This window comes from Aulonocara sp. 'chitande type north' Nkhata Bay, linkage group LG7, assembly GCF_057382095.1.
Source record: "Aulonocara sp. 'chitande type north' Nkhata Bay isolate Kocher_YH1m ecotype deep benthic linkage group LG7, A_spYH_male_GT1.1, whole genome shotgun sequence".
Lineage (NCBI taxonomy): Eukaryota > Metazoa > Chordata > Actinopteri > Cichliformes > Cichlidae > Aulonocara > Aulonocara sp. 'chitande type north' Nkhata Bay.
The window spans coordinates 62,135,196-62,155,208 of NC_141350.1; the positions used below are offsets into that span (position 1 = coordinate 62,135,196).

General features: G+C 48.1%; 3 protein-coding genes and 1 long non-coding RNA gene across 5 annotated transcripts; 3 read left to right on the forward strand and 1 right to left on the reverse strand.

Annotated features, from left to right (window-relative positions):
* Positions 1–863: 863 nt before the first annotated feature.
* Positions 864–2,161, reverse strand: LOC147326541 (major histocompatibility complex class I-related protein 1-like). The gene has a single exon (XM_086302620.1). It carries the CDS (start codon positions 2,159–2,161, stop codon positions 1,034–1,036), a length of 1,128 nt encoding a protein of 375 aa, XP_086158746.1. The 3' UTR covers positions 864–1,033.
* A 4,756-nt stretch (positions 2,162–6,917) lies between these two features.
* On the forward strand, positions 6,918–10,372 carry LOC147326542 (uncharacterized). The gene is made up of 2 exons (XM_086302621.1): positions 6,918–8,722; positions 9,210–10,372. The coding sequence occupies exons 1-2, from the start codon at positions 6,991–6,993 to the stop codon at positions 10,370–10,372; spliced, it is 2,895 nt and encodes a 964-aa protein (XP_086158747.1). The 5' UTR covers positions 6,918–6,990.
* A 1,830-nt stretch (positions 10,373–12,202) lies between these two features.
* Positions 12,203–13,464, forward strand: LOC147326543 (uncharacterized). The gene is made up of 7 exons (XM_086297793.1): positions 12,203–12,363; positions 12,452–12,519; positions 12,598–12,780; positions 12,899–12,960; positions 13,061–13,108; positions 13,189–13,224; positions 13,303–13,464. Exons 1-7 carry the CDS (start codon positions 12,203–12,205, stop codon positions 13,462–13,464), a joined length of 720 nt encoding a protein of 239 aa, XP_086153919.1.
* A 2,156-nt stretch (positions 13,465–15,620) lies between these two features.
* LOC147326544 (uncharacterized) lies at positions 15,621–19,513 on the forward strand. Of its 2 annotated transcripts, XR_015130485.1 has the most exons (3): positions 15,621–15,760; positions 18,808–18,967; positions 19,187–19,513. It is a non-coding gene; the product is annotated as an uncharacterized LOC147326544 (long non-coding RNA). The 2 variants fall into 2 exon arrangements; XR_015130484.1 differs by lacking the exon at positions 15,621–15,760 and having other exon boundaries at positions 18,019–18,967.
* Positions 19,514–20,013: the final 500 nt, after the last annotated feature.

The window sequence follows — 20,013 nt, forward strand, 5'->3', positions numbered from 1 at the left end:
ATTAAGACAAGGGGAATGGTGTAGATTCTTCGGTCTTACGTCTCTGGGATTATTTGGAGCAGGAGCATACTTGTCCTCTTACGTGCTAATGGGGATCGGTGGGGCGATTGGGTACTCTCAGTTTAATTGTTCTGTGGCCATGTTCAGTTAGGTAGGCTACCTATATTAGTTGGGTTACCATCACACACAAGATTGTTTTTGACAGAGCTGCTTATGAAGACAGTGTGCTGAGAATCGGTTTTCTTAACCGTGTGGATCTACAACATGTTGATGTTAGACAAATGCCTCTGTTTTCTGTCCTTGTGTTGTAAACCATGTGGCATCTGTGCAGCACAAATAAAAGCTGAGACATACTGTTATTGTGTGGTGTTTTACACTGTTTCATTTGCGTTGAAAACTCAATCATACACTGAGCTGGGTTTGATTCCTTTATACACCAAATGTCAAATGAAAACCCCCGTACAAGATCACAGTGTACGTTTGTTTATTCACGAATACATCAGCATGTTGAGGTTACATATACAATTTTATATCACAAGTAAAATAGACTTGTCGCGGTGGTGGCTTTTACAAAAATATACACACACTGCATGAAAAGAGCATGAAATATCCCCTAAATAAAGCAGAGTCCTATGAAAACAATGTGTTGTATACACAGATGTCATGGTTTACGGTCTACGATATGTTCTAGAAAATAAAGTGCGGTAACAATCAATGGTGTCTGTTACCAACACCACCGTAAAACACACACATGTCGTCCGATGTTGTTAGCCATCCGAGATTCATTCGGTCCTCAGGACCCCCAACCGTTACGTTTTCCTCTGCTAATGTACAAGTTAGAAAAGAAACAAGCCGTGTTCAGTTGAAAACAAAGTTTATTTAATGTTGTGTCGTAACACACTCAAACAGAATAACTGATAGAACACTGAATCTGGGACACTTGCTGCCACACATACACCTAAAGACAACAGTAGAGGTTTTATTGAAACATAGATCATTTCTTGAGACATACACGCATACGAGGCACTATGTATCAAACTCCAGATGTCTCATCTCCTAGCCCGTGGTGTTGTGGGCAACGATCGGTTTGGTTTACAATGTGTCCAGTCCTCCGTTTTCGTACGATACACACCACCACCAGACACAAAGCTACAGTGCACAAACACAACACTGTTGACATTAAGGCCCACGGCAAAACAGCGTTCGGCCAGCCAAGTGCGCGAAGAGTTTGGCGATCCCCCGCTCGCCAGTGTTTGACAATGTGACACCCCGTGTCTTCCTCCGACACGTGGCAGGTGAAGTTCCCCGTGTCAGATGGTAAGATATCCACAGCGATGCGTCGTTGAAACGTGTCGTCGTCGTTTGGGAGAGTGTCAAACACCTTAAGTCCGTCCTCAGTGTCGAGAACTCGGCCGTTTCTCATCAGCCTCATCGCAGCCGTGTTTGTGGAGAAACCAGAGGCCAGACAAATCAATGTGAGAGTAGTGCCGTTTGTCTTCAGCGTAAACACGTACACGTCAGGGGCGGTTGCCCTTTCTCTGGGTCCCCGTTTGCTGTATTCAACAAACCTAGTCAACCAGTCGATACACTCGCCGTGCAAGTAGCCGATGGTGTATTCTGTCAATAGGGTCACAGCGTTCCATTTGTCCGCGATGGTTTTCGCCACTTCGGTTTCAGCCGACCACCTTCCTGTGACATAATCAAAAGACATTAAATCGTCACCATCGTAAGCGTACTTATCCACCCCACTGACAAACCGCAGCCTCTCCTCGGAGGGGTTCGTTTTCCCGTAACATCCGTGCAACCACTGTAGAACATGTAGATCCCCATCGGACGCAGAGTGTCCCGTCAGAGTCATCACGACATCTAGGTTAACGCCAAACCATTGCTGCTTGCTGAGTCGACTCTGCGTGCCCTTAGCCCAGTAGTCACTAGTTAAGCGTTCTCGAGCCCAGTTTGTTGTGGGGGTTTTCCGTGGGTTGTCAGTGTCAAAACGGTCAAAGGGTTTACCGTCCACTAGACCTATTGCTGTAAACTTGTGCACACCCGGCAATCCAAGGTCTGCGGACAGCGCTGTATAAATGTAGATCAGCGAATGAGTTGCCAAATTCACTGTCAGCATACGAGTAACAAAGTACAAAAACACATACCACTCGTCCATCGTAAGAACTACCTCAAGTATGTACGGTGTGCAAATGCAAGTGAGTCCAACTCTCCCAGTGGTCGGGCAAATACACTCGCCAACGGTTCGGTCGTCTCACAACAAAGCTCGCTGTCCGACCGACAATCTCACCCCCCGGCTGTCGTGTTTTTTGCATCGACCACATATATACCCAGCTAAGGCCTAGCCATCCCCACGTGTGTCGGTCTTTTGTAAGAAACGAACGCTGTAACTGAGAGGTCTGTCACTTACAGTTGTCCAATGTGTGTGATTTTATATACAAGCACAGCACGGTAAACGCAGAAGCGGGGTGTGCGTGTTTCACCGCAATGGCAAAAGTCAGTGTTTGCACTGTTAGAAGAGCAAGCGGACGGACTAGACTGAAATGAGAGGCCCACGCATAACAACAACATGTAACATTTCATGTAGGTTTATTATTACAAGCAGTGTGATAACAAGCCGATACAATACAATACAGTGAACACTTTGCCCCGTTCTACTATTCGGGGTACCACAGCCTAAGAGTTGCGGCCTTTCGCCTCGCATCCGTGTCATTGGTCTTGCACCACAGAAGACAATCGCTGCCGTTGGGTTCCGTCCGAAAGACCTCTCCCAGACGCGGCATGACGGCCATCCGCTCGTCGACCAGCCTTCCAAAGTCACCGCGTTCATCCTCGATTGTGACACACACAAGCTTGTCCTCCTCGGCTTCATATTCGCAGTCGTCGTACGCTGTCTCGCGGTTTCGCATGTCACCCCACAAGCCAGGCTGCTCGACGACCCATCTCGATCCGAAGTAATCCCTGTAAGCAAGCCACAGCTGTCGAGCAAGCGCTTCCGCGTCCGCCGCCGCCTTGCCGTCGTCTTCTAACAGCAGTGTTATACGTGATCCCACCTCGGCCACTCTGTCCACGTACACGTACCAACGAGCCCATCCGACCAGCAAAGCCTCGAGCTTGCAATCGAGCCAAAACTGCACCATGTGAAATCCGTCAAGGCACAGCACACTCAGGTCTTCTAGGTCCATAAAGTCTACGCAATCGGGCGCCGTTTCGCCCCATTCCTCCGGGTACTTGATCCTCTGTAACATCTTGCCAGACAACATGTGTATCTTCAGGATGTCGTCGGCCCAAGGGTTATACACTGTCCAAGGCTTTGTCATTTCTCCGTCGGGGAACACCAACCTCGGGTGTGTTAAACGTATGCTGTGCACTTGCGGCATCATGGCTTTGCTCTGCTGCTGCTGCTGCTGCTGCTGCTGCTGCTGCTGCGTTATACACCGACACTGTCACAGAGTTAGCTTCACTGTCTTGCAATCACATCCATACAGCTTATATAGCATCCCACAGCTCGACACCTACACAGGTCGGGGATAAGATGCCGTCTCAGACGCGTCCTTCTCGTCGCACGGGTGTCCAATGTAGCACTTTCGCTCTCCTTGGTTTCGGTGGGTATTGAATCGCCAAAGGCATCACGATCGCAGGTCTCTGGATGTCTGTATTTGATACAGAACGTAACCGCAGGCGGCGAAAGCGAGGAATGGCCCTGACAGTCTCAGAAGCAGTGAACTATACATACCCACACATAAGCAGTACCGGTCGAATGTCAGCTCTTATTGTACCTGCCCCCGTACCAAAATGAGCTTACGTTCAGATGACATAGAAAATGCGCTTGAATTTGTAGCCGATGTATGAGAGAACACAGAGACCAAACACAGAGGATCACACGCAGAACAACCAGAATGTAACATTCCATTTAGTTTATTACGGTCAGCAATGGTGATACAATGCACACAGTAACATTTGTGACAGCCCTCAGTCCACCGCAATCCTTTACGTGGCTTCCAAAAACATCAGGTCGTTTGTTATATTGCTATCAACATTGTGGTGCGATCAGAAAAAGACACACATCAGGTCAGGTTTTTATTACAGTCAGCATTTGGATACGATGAAAAAACACAACAGCAATACAATTAAGCGTAAAGCAGAGAGTGTGACACGACGATAGGCTGCCCGGCACACTAGCCGCGGTCTAATCTGTCGATTCTTCTACTGTTTGCGGGTACCACAGCCTAATCGTCGACGCCTTTCGCTTGTCATCAGCGTCGTTGGTGTGACACCACAGAAGACACTCTCCTTCGTGTCGTTCGGTCCGATAAACCTCGCCCATACGCGGCATCACGGTCATCCGATCGTCAACCACTCGCCCAAAGTCGCCTCGCTCGCCCTCGATGGAGACACACAGCAGTTTATCCCGTCGGTTTTCGTATTCGTGTTCCCCATACATGATGTCGGGTTTACGCGTATCCCCCGGCCGCCCAGGTTGCTTGACAACCCATTGCCATTTAAAGTATGTCTTGTAAGCAAGCCATAGCTTCCTCGAGAGGACCTCTGCGTCCGCCACCGTTTTGCCCTCGCCATCTAGCAGCAGGGTCATACTCCATCCCACACCAGTCACCCGATCCACGTGCACGTACCAACGAGCCCATCCGGCCATGAACGACTCGAGTTTACAATGAAACCAAAAGTCCACCATGTGAAAGCCGTCTAAGCACATGTCGCTCATGTCTTCCAGGTCCATGAGGGCTATGTGACGGGGTGCCATCGCAGCCAACTCTTCCGGGCATTTGATCCTGTCCAACGTGTTAGCAGATAACATGTGTGTTTTCATGATGTCTTCAGCCCAAGGGCGGCACAGGAACCACACGCGGCGTATCTCGCTGTCCGGGAGCCCCGTCCTTGGGTGCACCAAACGTACGCTGTAGACCTGCGACATGACAGTATCTGTGTCTCCGTTACACACGGCCGCTGTCAACCCTTCGTCTCAAAGCGTCTGATGGCAGTTGTGGATCTGTCCAGGTTATAATACCGTTCTCAGTAGGGGTGAAACATCGAAGAACAACCCAGGCGGCCACCGACCTGTATTATATGTGCTATGCGTGCTGTTGTACTGGCACCGTGTGTCGTGTAGACGTACGGCTGCGGTACAAAACGCGACACGTATCCCAGCTTTTCTAGCGCTATTCACAACGGTGATGGTATCGACAATGGCGAACCTGGTGTACGCAGTAAGCGATCCAGCCCGTTCCTAAGTTGTCGCGTCCGAGCGCTGGTTCTACAGCCATCATCGGGGCCACCTATCCGAAAGTAATCGTGGTCAAACAACGCTCAACCGCTCGATGTCTTTTAGTGAAAGAGAACGACCTTAGAGGAAAACTCATGTACTGACACAATGAAGACCAAACGTCAAAGTCTGACTACTAGCCAGCCCCTTTTCCCCGTTCCGCACGACGACATACGTGGCTCACGATGGAGTCGTTCGATCGCAACGACAAGAAGAAGAAGAAGAAGAAGAAGAAGAAGAAGAGGATTTGCCTCTCCCAAGCAGACCACGGTACGCTCGAAGAGCATGTACAGGAGGTGCGATCGACACCGGGAACAACAGAGCGCCTCGAACCAGCGCAGGGTTCACCCGAGAAGTACTGGGACAGATACAAAAGAAATGCAGCGGTTCAAGCCGTGGCTCCGTTCGACAAGACGTGCACATGTGCCGCTTGTAATGCTGCAAACAGCGCCCGCTACGCTCCCGACGTAGCCCACGAAATGGCACGGCGCAGAACAAACACGGCGAGACTCGTATTCCAGCACTACGAATGGATTTTCGATCCACCGCAACCAAGTAACCACCATCACGATCAATGAACAGTCGCAGCTATCCCCAACAAAGCACTTCGCCAAGGCGGTGGAACGGGACAGCGGACGTCGAGTAATGTCTTATGTCAATCGAGAGTGCACCGTTGTCTGTGTCGTTATCTGCTGTCTCGTACCATTTGCTACCTTCCAATAGAATGTAATGTGATGATGACGAGGAATAAAGAGCAGTGGATGCAAAGATAGCGTTCTACCATGCGTTTGGTTTTTTTTGTCTGTCACACAAGTTAGTGTCTCTGTCGACCGAGCGCCGCATCGAGAAATGCACAGAAATGGTCGCACACAACGCACAACATCAGTGCGATTGACATGCTAGTAACCACGATCGAATCCCACTAGCGCCAAGCAGGTCCGTGGTCCAGATACCCCGGGTATCCCCGGGTATCCCCAGGTATCCCCAGGTATCCCCCGCGAGCCCCACCTTTCCGTCTGCGACCGCGATCCTCCTCGCTGAAATAAGAGCGTTTTCGCGCAGGCTCTATGGCGCGCGGCCAACGGAGGCCGCTGTTAACCCTGATGCACCCGCCAGGGGGAGAGCGGCGGGGTCGGGGGATGCGGGTCCCCCACGGAGGGAGGGAGGGAGGGAGGGAGGAGGTTGGGGTCGCGAGATCCCCCCGATGGGATGGGGATGGGGATGGGATGGCGGGCTCGGGGGATGCGGGTCCCCCGCGGAGGGAGGGAGGAGGTTGGGGTCGCGAGATCCCCCCCCGATGGGATGGGGATGGGATGGGATAGGATGGGATGGGATGGCGGGGTCGGGGGATGCGGGTCCCCCGCGGAGGGAGGGAGGGAGGGAGGGAGGAGGTTGGGGTCGCGAGATCCCCCCCCGATGGGATGGGGATGGGATGGGATGGGATGGCGGGCTCGGGGGATGCGGGTCCCCCGCCGAGGGAGGGAGGGAGGGAGGGAGGAGGTTGGGGTCGCGAGATCCCCCCCCCCCGATGGGATGGGGATGGGATGGGATGGGGATTGGATGGGATGGGATTGGAGAGAGAGAGAGAGAGAGAGAGAGAGAGAGAGAGAGAGAGAGAGAGAGAGAGATATAAAGTCTTGTAAAAAGGTGGTCGAGAAACACCCCGGCGAAAGCAGAAGAAGACGAAGAAGAAGAAGAAGAAGATAATGTCACGCACTAGACCGTGGGAGCCAAAGAGCACTAAGGTCGGTACAGGCGGATCGCAATCGCCAGCGGTGTCCTCCTCCTCCTCCTCCCGCTCACCATCACCGTCGCCATCGCCATCGCATTTGGCGTACGCTGCGTGGTCGGCTCCGGTGGCTCCGTTGTTGCGACCGGCCACGTTTCGCTATCGAGGGCTAGGGGTCGAGGAAGACCAAGAGCAGCGGCAGCAGCGGCAGCAGCGGCAGCAGCAGCGGCAGCAGCAGCAGCAGCGGCAGCAGCAGCAGCAGCAGCAGCTACAGGAGAACTTGGAGGAGGACGAGAGCAAGGAAGAGGAGCAAGAGGCCGAGGGGGACGACAACGACGACCCGACGGCCCGAACGCTCGCAGACGACGAGGAGGAGAGCCACTCGGAGGATCAGGAGGACGAAAACGATGGGGTGGGTAGTTGCGAGGAAGACGATCGCGGTTACGAAATGGCGTCGCAACTCTGCCAGGACGGCGGCTCGCAAGGCGAGTCGAACCGCCGAGAGGGAGAGGAAGAAGAAGCAGGCGCCGACCCACCGGGGCGGGGGACTCGGGAGATTTGGCAAGAGGACGACGCCGGCCGCGCTGCAGGTGGCGTTCATGATCCTGGGCGCGATCGCGGCCGCGGCGCTGTCGGTGAAACTCGCGACGCTGATGTAGCCGACGATTACGACTACGACGATGACGAAGAAGACAAAGACTATGAAGAAGAAGAAGAAGAGGAAGAAGAAGAAGAAGAAGAAGAAGAAGAAGAAGAAGAAGAAGACGTCCTCGCCGATGATGATGATGATGATGATGATGAAGAAGAAGAAAAAGAAGAAGACAAAGACTATGAAGAAGAAAAAAAAGAAGAAGAAGAAGAAGACAAAGACAAAGACTATGAAGAAGAAGAAGAAGAAGAAAAAGAAGACATCCTCGCCAATGATGATGAAGAAGAAGAAGAAGAAGAAGAAGAAGAAGAAAAAGAAGAAGAAGAAGAAGAAGACAAAGACAAAGACTATGAAGAAGAAGAAGAAGACATCCTCGCCAATGATGATGAAGAAGAAGAAGAAGAAGAAGAAGAAGAAGACGTCCTCGCTGATGATTATAACGATGACGATGAAGAAGACAAAGACTATGAAGAAGAAGAAGAAGAAGAAGAAGAAGAAGAAGAAGAAGAAGAAGAAGAAGAATTAGAATTAGAAGAAGAAGACGACGACCTCGACCAGCCGGGACGAGGCCCCACCGAAGAGGCCGTGGCGGCGGCGCGAGACGAGGCCTCCGCGTTCATGGCCTACTTCCCGCCGGAGATAGAGGACTCGGTGATCGCCATGACCAACCTGGAAGCGGGCAGGCGCAGGCCCGCCATCGACGGATGGAAGCCCATGGGCCGCGTCGAGTTCCGAGCCTACCTGGGGCTGCTCGTGCTCGCCGGCGTGTACAGGTCCCGGGGAGAGGCCTGCGAGAGCCTGTGGGACGCCGAGAGCGGCAGGTCCGTGTTCAGAGCCACGATGCCGCTCAAGACCTTTCGAGCCTACTCGAGCGCGCTGCGCTTCGACGACAGGGAGACCAGAAGGGCCGGGCGAGGCGAAGGCGAAGGCGAGGGCGATAGCTGCTACGACAAACTGGCCCCCATCAGAGCCGTGTGGGACGAGTGGTGCGCGAGGTTGCCCGCCATGTACCGCCCGGGACCGGAGGTCACCGTCGACGAGAGACTGGTGCCGTTCAGAGGTACGTACGTACGTACTATGTGGTGTGTGTGTGTGTGTGTGTGTGTGTGTGTGTGTGTGTGTGTGTGTGTGTGTGTGTGTGTGTGTGTGTGTGTGACTGGGAGGAGGAATAGGAGCGGGAATGACGAAAACGGGCTAGCTCGCTGCTCTGTTGCATACTCGTGTTGGGTTCCGCGTTTGTGGTGCTTTCGCATGACTCTTTATGTCTATGAAGCTATGAAGCTATGAAGTCTATGACTCTTTATGTCTATGAAGCTATGAAGCTATGAAGTCTATGACTCTTTATGTCTTTGTATCTATGAAGCGCCTTGAGGCGACTTTTGTTGTGATTTGGCGCTATATAAATAAAATTGAATTGAATTGAATGTCTTCTCCTTGCGTTTCTGCCCCAATCTCCCCCCACACTTTCCCACATCTCTCTCTCTCTCTCTCTCTCTCTCTCTCTCTCTCTCTCTCTCTCTCTCTCTCTCTCTCCATCCATCCATCAGGACGGTGTCCGTTCAGACAGTACATGCCCAGCAAGCCGGCCAGGTACGGGATCAAGATATGGGTGGCGTGCGACGCGCGTTCCAGCTACGCGTGGAAGATGCAAGTCTACACCGGCAAGCCCGACAAGCGCGGCCCTCCCGAAAAGCACCTGGCCACTCGAGTGGTCGTGGACCTCACCGAGGGACTGACTCCGGGACGCAACGTCACGTGCGACAACTTTTTCACCTCGCGCGAGCTCGCCGATAGGCTCTATCGCGAGAGAGGCCACACCGTGCTGGGCACTCTGCGGTCGAACAGACCCGAGATCCCCAGAGAGCTGCGCTGCGTCAAGGGCAGGGCCGTGGGCTCCGTCGAATCCGTGGTACTCGGCGGCTCCGCGGGACGAGGGGGAGGAAGAGGAGGACGAGAAGGAGGAGGAGGAGGAGGAGGAGGAGGGCCCGACACGATCATCCTCTCCTACGTGGCCAAGAAGAACAAGAACGTGCTGCTCCTCACCACAGCTCCTCGTTATAACCACCATCGCTCCGGCCCCGAGCCCCGGCCTAGCCGCCGCATCAGCAACAGCAGCAGCAACAGCAGCGGCGGCAGCAGCAACAGAAGCGGCGCGAAACCGCCCTTGGTGCTGCATTACAACCGCACCAAGGGAGGAGTGGACAACCTGGACAAGGTCGTGAGCACGTACAGCTGCAGGAGAAAGACCCGCAGGTGGCCCGTGGCCCTTTTCCACAACATGGTCGACGTGGCGGCCTACAACGCGTTCGTGCTGTGGAGGGAAATTCACCCCGACTGGATGCCGGGCAAGCTCAACAGACGACGGCTCTTCCTCGAGCGACTGGGCAAAGCGCTCGCGCGCCCCATGCTCGAAGCCAGGGCGGCTTTAGCGCGAGGACCGGGAGGAGGAGGAGGAGGAGGCAGAGTCGCGGCCCGAGGCGCTACCGCCGAGGCAGCCTCTAACAACAACGCTACGCCACGCGACTCCTCTCCGGTCAAGAGGCGCAGGTGCCGCGTGTGTCCCAGGAGCAAAGACGTCAAGACCAAGATCCTGTGCCGCGAGTGCCGAGCGCACGTGTGTACAAACTGCGCCGTCACGTACTGTCCCAACTGCGCCGCTTCTTCTTCTTCTTCCCGCGACGCCGCTCCCCGGACGCCACCGACGCCGTGATAACACAAGCGCCCCAACGGTGGTCCCCTAGCGACCCACCCCCACCCCACCCCACCCTATCATCATCATCATCATCATCATCATCATCATCATCATCACACAATATATGCCCCCGGGGGGTCCTAGTGACCCCAAACCTATCATCATCATCATCATCATCATCATCATCATCATCATCACATATGCCCCCCGGGGGGGTCCTAGTGACCCCAAACCTATCATCATCATCATCATCATCATCATCACATATGCCCCCCCCCGGGGGGGTCCTAGTGACCCCAAACCTATCATCATCATCATCATCATCATCATCATCATCATCACATATGCCCCCCCCCGGGGGGGTCCTAGTGACCCCAAACCTATCATCATCATCATCATCATCATCATCACATATGCCCGAGGGGGTCGCTAGGACCCCCACCCTAATCATCATAAAACACACATATCCCCCCCCAGGGGGTTACCAAGACCCCCCATCGCCACCACCACCATCATCAGGATCATCATCATCATCATCACACACACACACACACACACTCATCATCATCACACACACACACACACACACACACACACACACACACACACACACTCATCATCATCATCATCATCACACACACACACACACACACACCTCGGGGGGTCACCACGACCCACGCCCCGAGAACAGGCGGGCGCACAAGGGTTAAAGGAATTTAGGATTTATGTCTGTCAAGTCATTTGTTCTGGCATAAGTCACCATTTTGATATATCTTCCTGTGACTTTAAAGTCTGTCAGCTAGTTAGATACATTTTTGCACTGCTAGTGTTTGCTGCTTGAATTAGTCAGTTTATCATATAAACACATGCAGTGCCTTTCAAACTTTTAATTACACTGTTCATTTTGTGCATTAGTAAGAGAATCTTTTATATTGAATTATCCTGGGAAAAAACAAAAATGTTTGTATTTTCTCATGCACTTTCTTTCATTTCCTTATCACGTTTAGATTCTTCAAGATCACAAGCACCATCTTTGACATGTAAGTAACTTTCATATTATTTGTATTACTTATTATTATTATTATTATTTTTTTTGAAAAGTGATGGTCTTTGGGGCATCCTTTTTTTTTATTGGTATTAAGTATATATATTTATTTAGGCACAGGAGGCAATGATCTATTTTAAAATTTAACATTTATTTAATTTTCATCTTTTATGCTAACAATAATGCCAACAGTGTTCTCTTCACTTGACCCACAACTCTGACAGTTTTGGTCCTCTGCTCTCCTCACAATTGGCTGATTTCCATCTGAGCTGCTACTGTCAACTGCATTAAACTGATTTTACATTGCCTTGTTATTCTAATCTTTATCTGCGTTTTGGACTCCAAACATTCACACCTGCTGTTAGTAACCAGAGCTCACAAGAGTGTAAGGCGTGTAGTTCAATAAAGTGATCGATGTGTTCACTAGCTGATTTCAATAAACCGGTAACTTATCAAATCCATATTTTATAGGAAGTACATTACTGATAAAAGTGGTAATAAACACGGTAACCAATAAAAATTTTAATTTCCTGTTATAAAAAAAAATACTGCAGTGAGCTCGGTTTTCTAACACCAGGGGCCCGTTCTTCGTACGTCGCTTACTTACATCCAAGATCAAATGACACATCCAAGATCAAATCATCGCGCTAACCGTGAGCTCGCTAATCCGGTTCCCCGAACACACCTGCTGTTGACGATTACTACAGCTGGATGAAGTAATGCGCGATCACTGGGTGCCGTAAAAGGGGCTACGCATCGATTGCAGAAACAGTGATCGGCAAGCCTCTGATTGGTCGGCGAAAATGTCGAAGGAGCGCGCACAGTACTTCACCGCAGCGGAGCAAGAACTCCTGATTGAGGGATTTCAGGAGTACCAGAGTGAAATTAAAACGCAAGGTAACAGTGCGAAGGCTGCAAAAGCAAGGAGAGAGGGCTGGCAGAAAGTTGCTGACAAATTAAACGCGTAAGTAATGCAACATATTACATGGCACCATACCATATCATATTTTATCATATCAAATCATACCACATGATATCCTCTTACACATTAGAGCCACAACCGGACCCACCAGAACATGGGAACAAGTAAGAGTGAAATACAAGAACATACTACAGAATGGTAATATCCAACACTCATATTGCTGTCAGTCACTTGAAAAGACACCCCTGAAACAATCCCTGTGTTTGTGTATAACAGCAACCAAGAAAAGGGCAGAGCAACAAAAGACAGGTGGTGGTCCTGCACCCCCTCGTCACACCCCAGCAGAGGAGCTGGCCCTAAGGTTGAATGCCACCAGACCCATTGTTGAGGGCATCCCTGGGGGCAGCTCTTCCGGAGACCAGAAGCCGGGGTGCAGTAGCAGCAGCACCTACATAACTGGTGAATGGGCTCATGATTCCATGTGCACAATGTCAAATATGTGGTTGTTGCCTAAATGAAAATGCTATTCGAACTGTGACATTCATTCATTGGCACTGTGGGTTTTCTCTGTGTGTAGTGTTACATGACACACCATCACTTTTACCTGTTCCCATGGAAGGGGTGACTGGAACATGCACAGTAAGTTGGGAGATATACATATATCTGTCCCCACCCAATTGTACAGACCTATAGGCTGTACCACACCCCTTAGTAACACCATTGTGTTACCATTGCACAGGACAGTGACGCAACCCTGTCAGATGGCTGTGGTGTGGCGGAAGACCCTGTGAGTACATGCATGAATTGGCCTGAAATACCATCTACTTGTGTACTGCCATGTGTGTCTGACTGCAGTATGATTTGCAGGCCAAGAGGCCAGCAGAGAGGCCTGCTGATGCAGAGGTGGGCAGTGTTGTGATCAATTATACTGCCTATATGACATGTATTCCCCGTTAAATGTTGTCACCACAATTGACACAGGGTGACATACGTCTGCTCTACAAGAGAAGTCTCCAGCAAAAAATGGAGTATACTGAGCTGAAGAAACAAAAGCTCCTAGGTGAGATCGAACTACAAGCCCTAATGAGGCATAAACTACAATTGGAAATCGAGGTGCTTCAAAAGGAACTCCAGAGTAAGTAGGAATACATGTTCATACGGAGCACTATTGCTGACCCTGCGTGACGCAGTATACATGCTCTGTTTTCCCAGGCAACTGATGACTGGCCTGTGTGTGGTGGGACAGACAACGATGCTCAAATAAACGTCAATAGAAAATGTGTCATGTCATGTTTTTATTATGCGAAATTGTGTTGCACAATCCTGTCCCGTGCAGCTCTGCCACTAGGTTGGTCCAGGTGCACTGGCTGGAGGTCATCATCAGGCTGCACCTCCACCACGGGGGTCCTCTCTCTTCTGATGGTGGCAATGTTGTGCAGTACGGCACATGCAACAATAATGTCACATGCCCTGTCAGGTGCAACCCTCAGGCGTTTTAGACACTGGAATCGTTCCTTCAGTTGCCCAAAGGTCATTTCAATGCGTGCCCTTGTCCTGGCTAGGGCTGCATTGTAGCGGGTTTGTGGCCCAGGGTTGGGGTCAGGGAACGGTGTCATGAAGTACTGCCTGCATGCATAACCTCTATCTCCGAGGAGGATCCCATCGTAGGCCCCTGTGTAATGAAGAAATGCTGTTATGTTAGGCCCGACATGAGTATGTGGCATCAACATAAGCCTCTTTTACTTACCACGCTCAAATGATGTGCATAACCCTGACTCTCTGAAGATCCGTGAGTCATGCACTGATCCGGGCCATTTTGCTTCCACATTTGTGATATGGCACATCGAGTCACACACCATCTGTGGGATTCCATTATGTGTGACCACACTCCTCCCATCGTATATTGCCATCTGGAGTGTTAGTATTGCTCACCTGCACATTTATACTGTGGCCCCCCTTTCGGTTGACAAAGTCCCCTTCAGTGGGGCCTGGGGGGGCCTTGATCGCAATGTGTGTGCAGTCTATGGTGCCAATCACATTCGGGAAGCCTGCGGACGTTGGAGCTACAGTTACCGACATAGGTCATGATTGCATCACATTCACTATCCAATTTACTGTACCTGCAATGGCGAAAAAGCCCTGTTTGACGACCTGTGGTCTTAAGTGGCTTGGAAAAACCACAAACACACCCAGGAAATGCTTGAGTGCCAGGTACACTTTGCGAATGGCCCGGCAGACGGCACTTTTCCCAACGTTCTCTGCGTCTCCACAAGTGTACAGGAACGTGCCACTCGCAAAGTAGCGCAAGGCAATGCACACAGTTTGTGCAGTTGTTAATGCCCGACTACGGTGGGTGGTACTCTTAACATGGGGATCCAGCAAGTTGGTTAGGTAGATGATACCCTCACGGGAAAATCGGTATCTCTCTATGAGCACACTGTCGCGCTGTGCTAAAGGATCCTGTCTATCCCGCAATATACGTTGGATTCTGAACACTCTCCTTATCACTCTTGCACCTTCCGCAATGGGTGGCTCGCGTAGAAACGGACAGGACATGGCTGCGACAAACTTCCCACTTCCACCTTCGCTTTTATAGCCGTGGTCTGTCATCTTGATTACACGACGTAATTTGCTATTCCTCTACTGTGGAATGTGTGTTGCATCTGGCGTGATCACCTACATGCCATAGCGTGATTACTCGTACATTTCCCTTTTTTTAGGGACTGACCTGTATGTATCTGTGTGGAATCAATAAAAGGATCAAGTGCTGCATTATCTTTAGTTACATTGATGTTATTTATTTGTGGTGAAACGGTGGCGGAATGTCGCTGTTGCTTTCGTATGATGACGCGGACATACCTGCGTGGCCGCGATCTAATCCTGTTTACATAAAGTAAACCTGCTCCCGAGCAGGTTTACGCTTACGGCTCTGTTGCTATGACAGCAAGTCCCGGATGAGCTTCGGGGAACCGACTGATCCAGGATCACGCGAAATCGTCAACAATCTAATCCGGCTAACCTACTTAGCGAGGTACGAAGAACGGGCCCCAGGTGTGAACATCTACAGTCTTTAAGCGCTGGTAAAGATTTAAAAATAAAAGCATTCAATAACATAACATTAAACAGTAAATTAGTTTGATGGTGTTGACTGCAGCAGCTCAATGTTAATCAGCTGATGGTGATGGAAGCAGATGAGCGTTTTTCATCATGGTTGTTAGTGATGTGTTGGTCAAAACGAAACGGCTCTTTGAAGTGAACGACACAAGCGTGTTTTTTCTCTCTCTCGCACTTTTTTTCCGCTTCACTCTGCACGCGAGCCTTGTGCTTTGCGCTGGGAAGAGGGGGGAGGGGCGGTTGTTACACACGCAGTAGCACAGTAACAGAGCAGGAGGGAGAGAGAGAGAAAGAGAGCCAGGGACAACAACGTCACATTAGAAAGGTATAGTAATCATCCACAGCTATTTTCAGTTGTGGATGATAAAGGATTCAGAAAGTTTATCCATGCAGGCCCATATGACAGAGAATGTGCATCTTCTGTTTGTTTTCATATTATAATTTATATTTAATTGTGTTGTGGTTTGCAGTGTTTTGTGTTGTTTCACTTTAAATTTGTTTAAAAGGAAAAAGCTGAAAATTTAAATAGTTAAAAGTTGAAATGTAAATAGTTGTTTTTTTTGTATTATATGATTTATTTATTACATTTTATGTGGAGAGAATAAATAAAAGTATATTTACGGTGGCTGCTAGAGACAAAGCACGTACAAACCCCAAAACACGTAAAAACTCCATAGCACGTACAAACTCCAAAGCACGTACAAAACACAACAGAAGTGCTCCAGGATGCTAGGCACAGTGTTGAGATTTTGTTACCTAGTGGCTACACAAGCCAGGAAGTACCAACGACCGGATTTGGTGTGTGGTAGTAACAGGTAAATGAACAGCTTTTGGAATTTTTTATGAATATATATGAGTGCTTGTGTATAAATACACAAAAAATACACATATGATTTCAATTGTGTAAATTAAGTGATCTAGATAGCTCTGTTTTGGAAGTTCAGTTGACGCTAGAAATGGGTTTTGGAGTTTGTACATGCTTTGTCTCTAGGGGCCACCATATATATTTATATATAAACATATATAAATAAAACCACGTTTCTTTTTTTACATTAGTAATTCCTTTTGTTCATAATTTTATATTGTTGTTAATAATAAATTAATTAAAGCAACAAAACAACCTGAAGAGCCGGTTGGGAGCCGAAAGAGCCGGCTTTCTAAAAAGAGACGAAAATCCCATCACTAGTTGTGTAATATGCTGGTATTGATATGATCAAAAATGAACTGAGTTGTTTCGTATTCTATAGAAATTGTACATCTAATTAATAACAAGGCTTTCTGCTGATGTTATTAATTAAAAATTTATTGTTTTATTTTTAAGCAACAACTTTTTAGCATGCAATCAGTCCATGCTGTACAGGACAGATTTGTAAACTGTGCATACAAAAATAGACTATTTTACAAAATTGCTCTTTCAACAAATGTAAATCACAGCAGATTTTTTTTGTTGTAGGTGCACTGTCACAACTAGAAATGTGGGGGGAAGTCCTCAAAGTTGAAGGCAGAACAGGAAAATACATGGAAATAACAATTTTCCTTTAAATGGTAAATGGCCTGCATTTTTATAGCGCTTTTCTAGTCCCTAAGGACCCCAAAGCGCTTCACACTACATTCAGTCATTCACCCATTCACACACACAATCACACACTGGCGATGGCAAGCTACATTGTAGCCACAGCTGCCCTGGGGCGCACTGACAGAGCACATCAGTAAAGGTCGATCTGGATACTTGATAACTGTTGGTATAGGTATGACATGAATTTGAATCTCCATTATCACAGGTTTTAATTGGGAGGGAACATGCAGATATACAGGAGGACTATAAACAGCAATTCCTATTGCATACAACTGTTTTAGAAAATACCAACAACACTGTTAATTTATCATTTGCTGGTCTATAGACTTTACAGTGTGGATGGATGGAAAATCCATCTGGCTGAATTGGTGCTACAAACAACTCTGCGCTCGGCTTTCCTGGCTGTGTGTGGATTTAAACTTACACATCCAAATTTTGACCCTATTTTTCTTCCTTTCAGCTGATTGGTCAATTTCATGTCAATCACCAATTAAACAATCCAATCAGAGAACATCTCCAGAAGTTGATTCTGTTCATCTGGACGTAGCATTTTCAGTGGGAGAAAATGCTGCAAGCGCTACGTCCAGATGAACAGAATCAACTTTTGGAGATTTACTTACCTGGATGATTGAGCATGCATCAAGACAATCAGAGAACAGATAGGTTTGGCTGTTGGAGGGCTGCATTACGGAGCTTCAGGTCCTGGAAGAATAAATTCCCTTTTACATACCAGACCAGCATTTTTCTTCATTAGCACGAAGGAAAACAGTCTGTGCGTGTCAGAGTTCTGTGGTTTTTGTGTCACAGGGCTTATAATATGTGTAAAAATCTGGCCAGGGACCATCACATCACACTGCTATCATATTTTTCTGTTGCTATCATGTTTCTTTTCTGAGATGTTGTTACTTTTATGACAGATGTAACGAGAAATCTTCCAGAAAGTTAAATTTTTTATTCTATTCAAATATTTGATTCTGATAACAGATAAAGATTTTTTTTTACTTTTGTTCTGCTATTTCATAGTTTATACAAATTTTGGCCAATTCCTATTTATTTTAACCCTTTAGCCCCCAAAAAGTCGCCAGCGACAGGTTTTTCCAAACCTGTCTCGTCAAACCTGAGCTCTGCCAGGGGCCCAACACGCCTGGACTTTTAGAAGAAAAGAGATGTCCGAAAATAAACCACAGGGTCAAATACTTAATTTTGTTCAGTGTTTTAGAGTTATTAATTTGAATTGACTAATTTAAATATTTTATTCATGTACATTTTGATTGCCTTTAGTAAAAATGGCAAAATTTCAATTTCTTTTTTCTTTCTGTTATTAATCCTTGATTACATTTATATAGTATACAGTAGAGGAAAAAACCTACCAGACCTACCAGTTATCCTGCGTAACATTATTGGGGATAAAGGGTTAAGGAAGCGCAATTAATTTTTTTAGTTTAGCTTGTGTTTACTACCATTTTTTTTTATCACCACACAGTAAACATTAAGTAATATGTAAAGTGTCCATTTATCCTCCATTCCGGTCCATTATCTTAAGCTTAGGCTGCTGCCCCTCGACCCAATCCGGTACTAAGTAGAGAGGCCCAGACTTCGCTCTCTCCAGGCACTTGGCCCAGCTCTTCCGGGGGAATCCCAAGGCATTCCCAGGCCAGCCGAAAAACATAGTCCCTCCAGCATGTCCTGGGTGTTCTGGGTCTCTTCCTGGTGGGACGTGCCCAAAACACCTCACCAGGGAGGCATCCTAACCAGATGCCAGTATCTAATCTGTCCTTTTTGTATGTTCCCCTCAGGTTGCCATGGTAGCAGATACAGGGGAAACAAGTGTAGACGATGCCACAAGAAGGATGATGAAATTCCTCATATCACCTGAGCTGGCTGTGGAGTACAACATGCTTGGCCGACATGGGGAAAAAAAGTTCAGAGATTTGCGTCTTTTTAATGTTGTGTATGGTAAGTTAGTTTCACTTGAGACATTTGAACTTTAGAAAACTAAACTTTTTTAATAAAGTGTTTGAAAGTGTAACTGAGATTGGTTATCATGCAATTTGTATATATTTTTTGAGGCAATAAAGTGAAATAAACATTGTTCTTTGAAAATCATCACCAAATGAAGTAAGCTAAGATTAACTTTACTTTGGCTTGCCCGTTTTTCTTCTTCTTCATTTGCAGAGGCACTGAAGAATTATTTAACATCAAAAGTCAACTTGCAAGAAGCAGAGAAGGCTCTGTCCAAGTGGTTCAGTGGAGCTAAAGACAGAGGAGGACCGAGGGCTGCAAGGGTACAAAATAGACTTACGGCTCTGTAAAAAAACAAACCCTGCTGATTCAAGATAAGCTTTTGAGTTTTCCATCTGACTTTTTCCCCATGTTGCTACAGTTCCAAATATCTAAGGAATTTTGCTGTAGTTTGACATTTCTAGTTTTTAAACGTTTACGCACTTTGGAATACAGTTACGTAAAATCACAGTTGTTGGACAAAATAAATGTGAAAAATGTTGTTTTGTGTACCCTCGTGATTTTTGAAATGGTTTTATTTACAAACTAGATTTTGTTTGCGGTCAGCTTTAATATATTTGGTGTCTTTGTGTCACAGAACCCGTATTAGCCGTCTGAAAAATTGATTTTGTGACTGTTTTACTACATGGGGCCCACTCAGTGCCAGAACTTAGTCAATTCAAACTAGAAATAAGATGCAAATACAGAACCCACTGCTAATGCCATTCCAACTTTTTAGCTCATGTTTTCCTCATGTTGTACCCACTAAGAACTTGAAAAATGGGGCCTAGGTGGGTTTCAGTGTACTTTGCCCAGTTGGGGTCCATTTAGTTCCCAGATTTTACCTATATAACACCGAGATGGGCTTATAAAATGGGGCCATTATGGAACCCGCGGACAATCCCACTTAAAACCCACTTTTTAGCCTATGTGGTACTCACATGATACCCACAAAACAACTTGAAAGGTGGGGCCTGGGTGGGTTTCTTTGTACTTTGCCC

Excerpts from the sequence above, each read along its gene's own strand:
- LOC147326541 (XM_086302620.1), bottom strand. The coding sequence starts at position 2,161 with ATGGACGAGTGGTATGTGTTTTTGTACTTTGTTACTCGTATGCTGACA.
- LOC147326542 (XM_086302621.1), top strand. The coding sequence starts at position 6,991 with ATGTCACGCACTAGACCGTGGGAGCCAAAGAGCACTAAGGTCGGTACA. Across the intron at positions 8,723-9,209 it reads GAGACTGGTGCCGTTCAGAG|GACGGTGTCCGTTCAGACAG; the intron begins GTACGTACGTAC and ends TCCATCCATCAG.
- LOC147326543 (XM_086297793.1), top strand. The coding sequence starts at position 12,203 with ATGTCGAAGGAGCGCGCACAGTACTTCACCGCAGCGGAGCAAGAACTC. Across the intron at positions 12,520-12,597 it reads CAAGAACATACTACAGAATG|CAACCAAGAAAAGGGCAGAG; the intron begins GTAATATCCAAC and ends TGTGTATAACAG. Across the intron at positions 13,109-13,188 it reads GTGGTGTGGCGGAAGACCCT|GCCAAGAGGCCAGCAGAGAG; the intron begins GTGAGTACATGC and ends TATGATTTGCAG.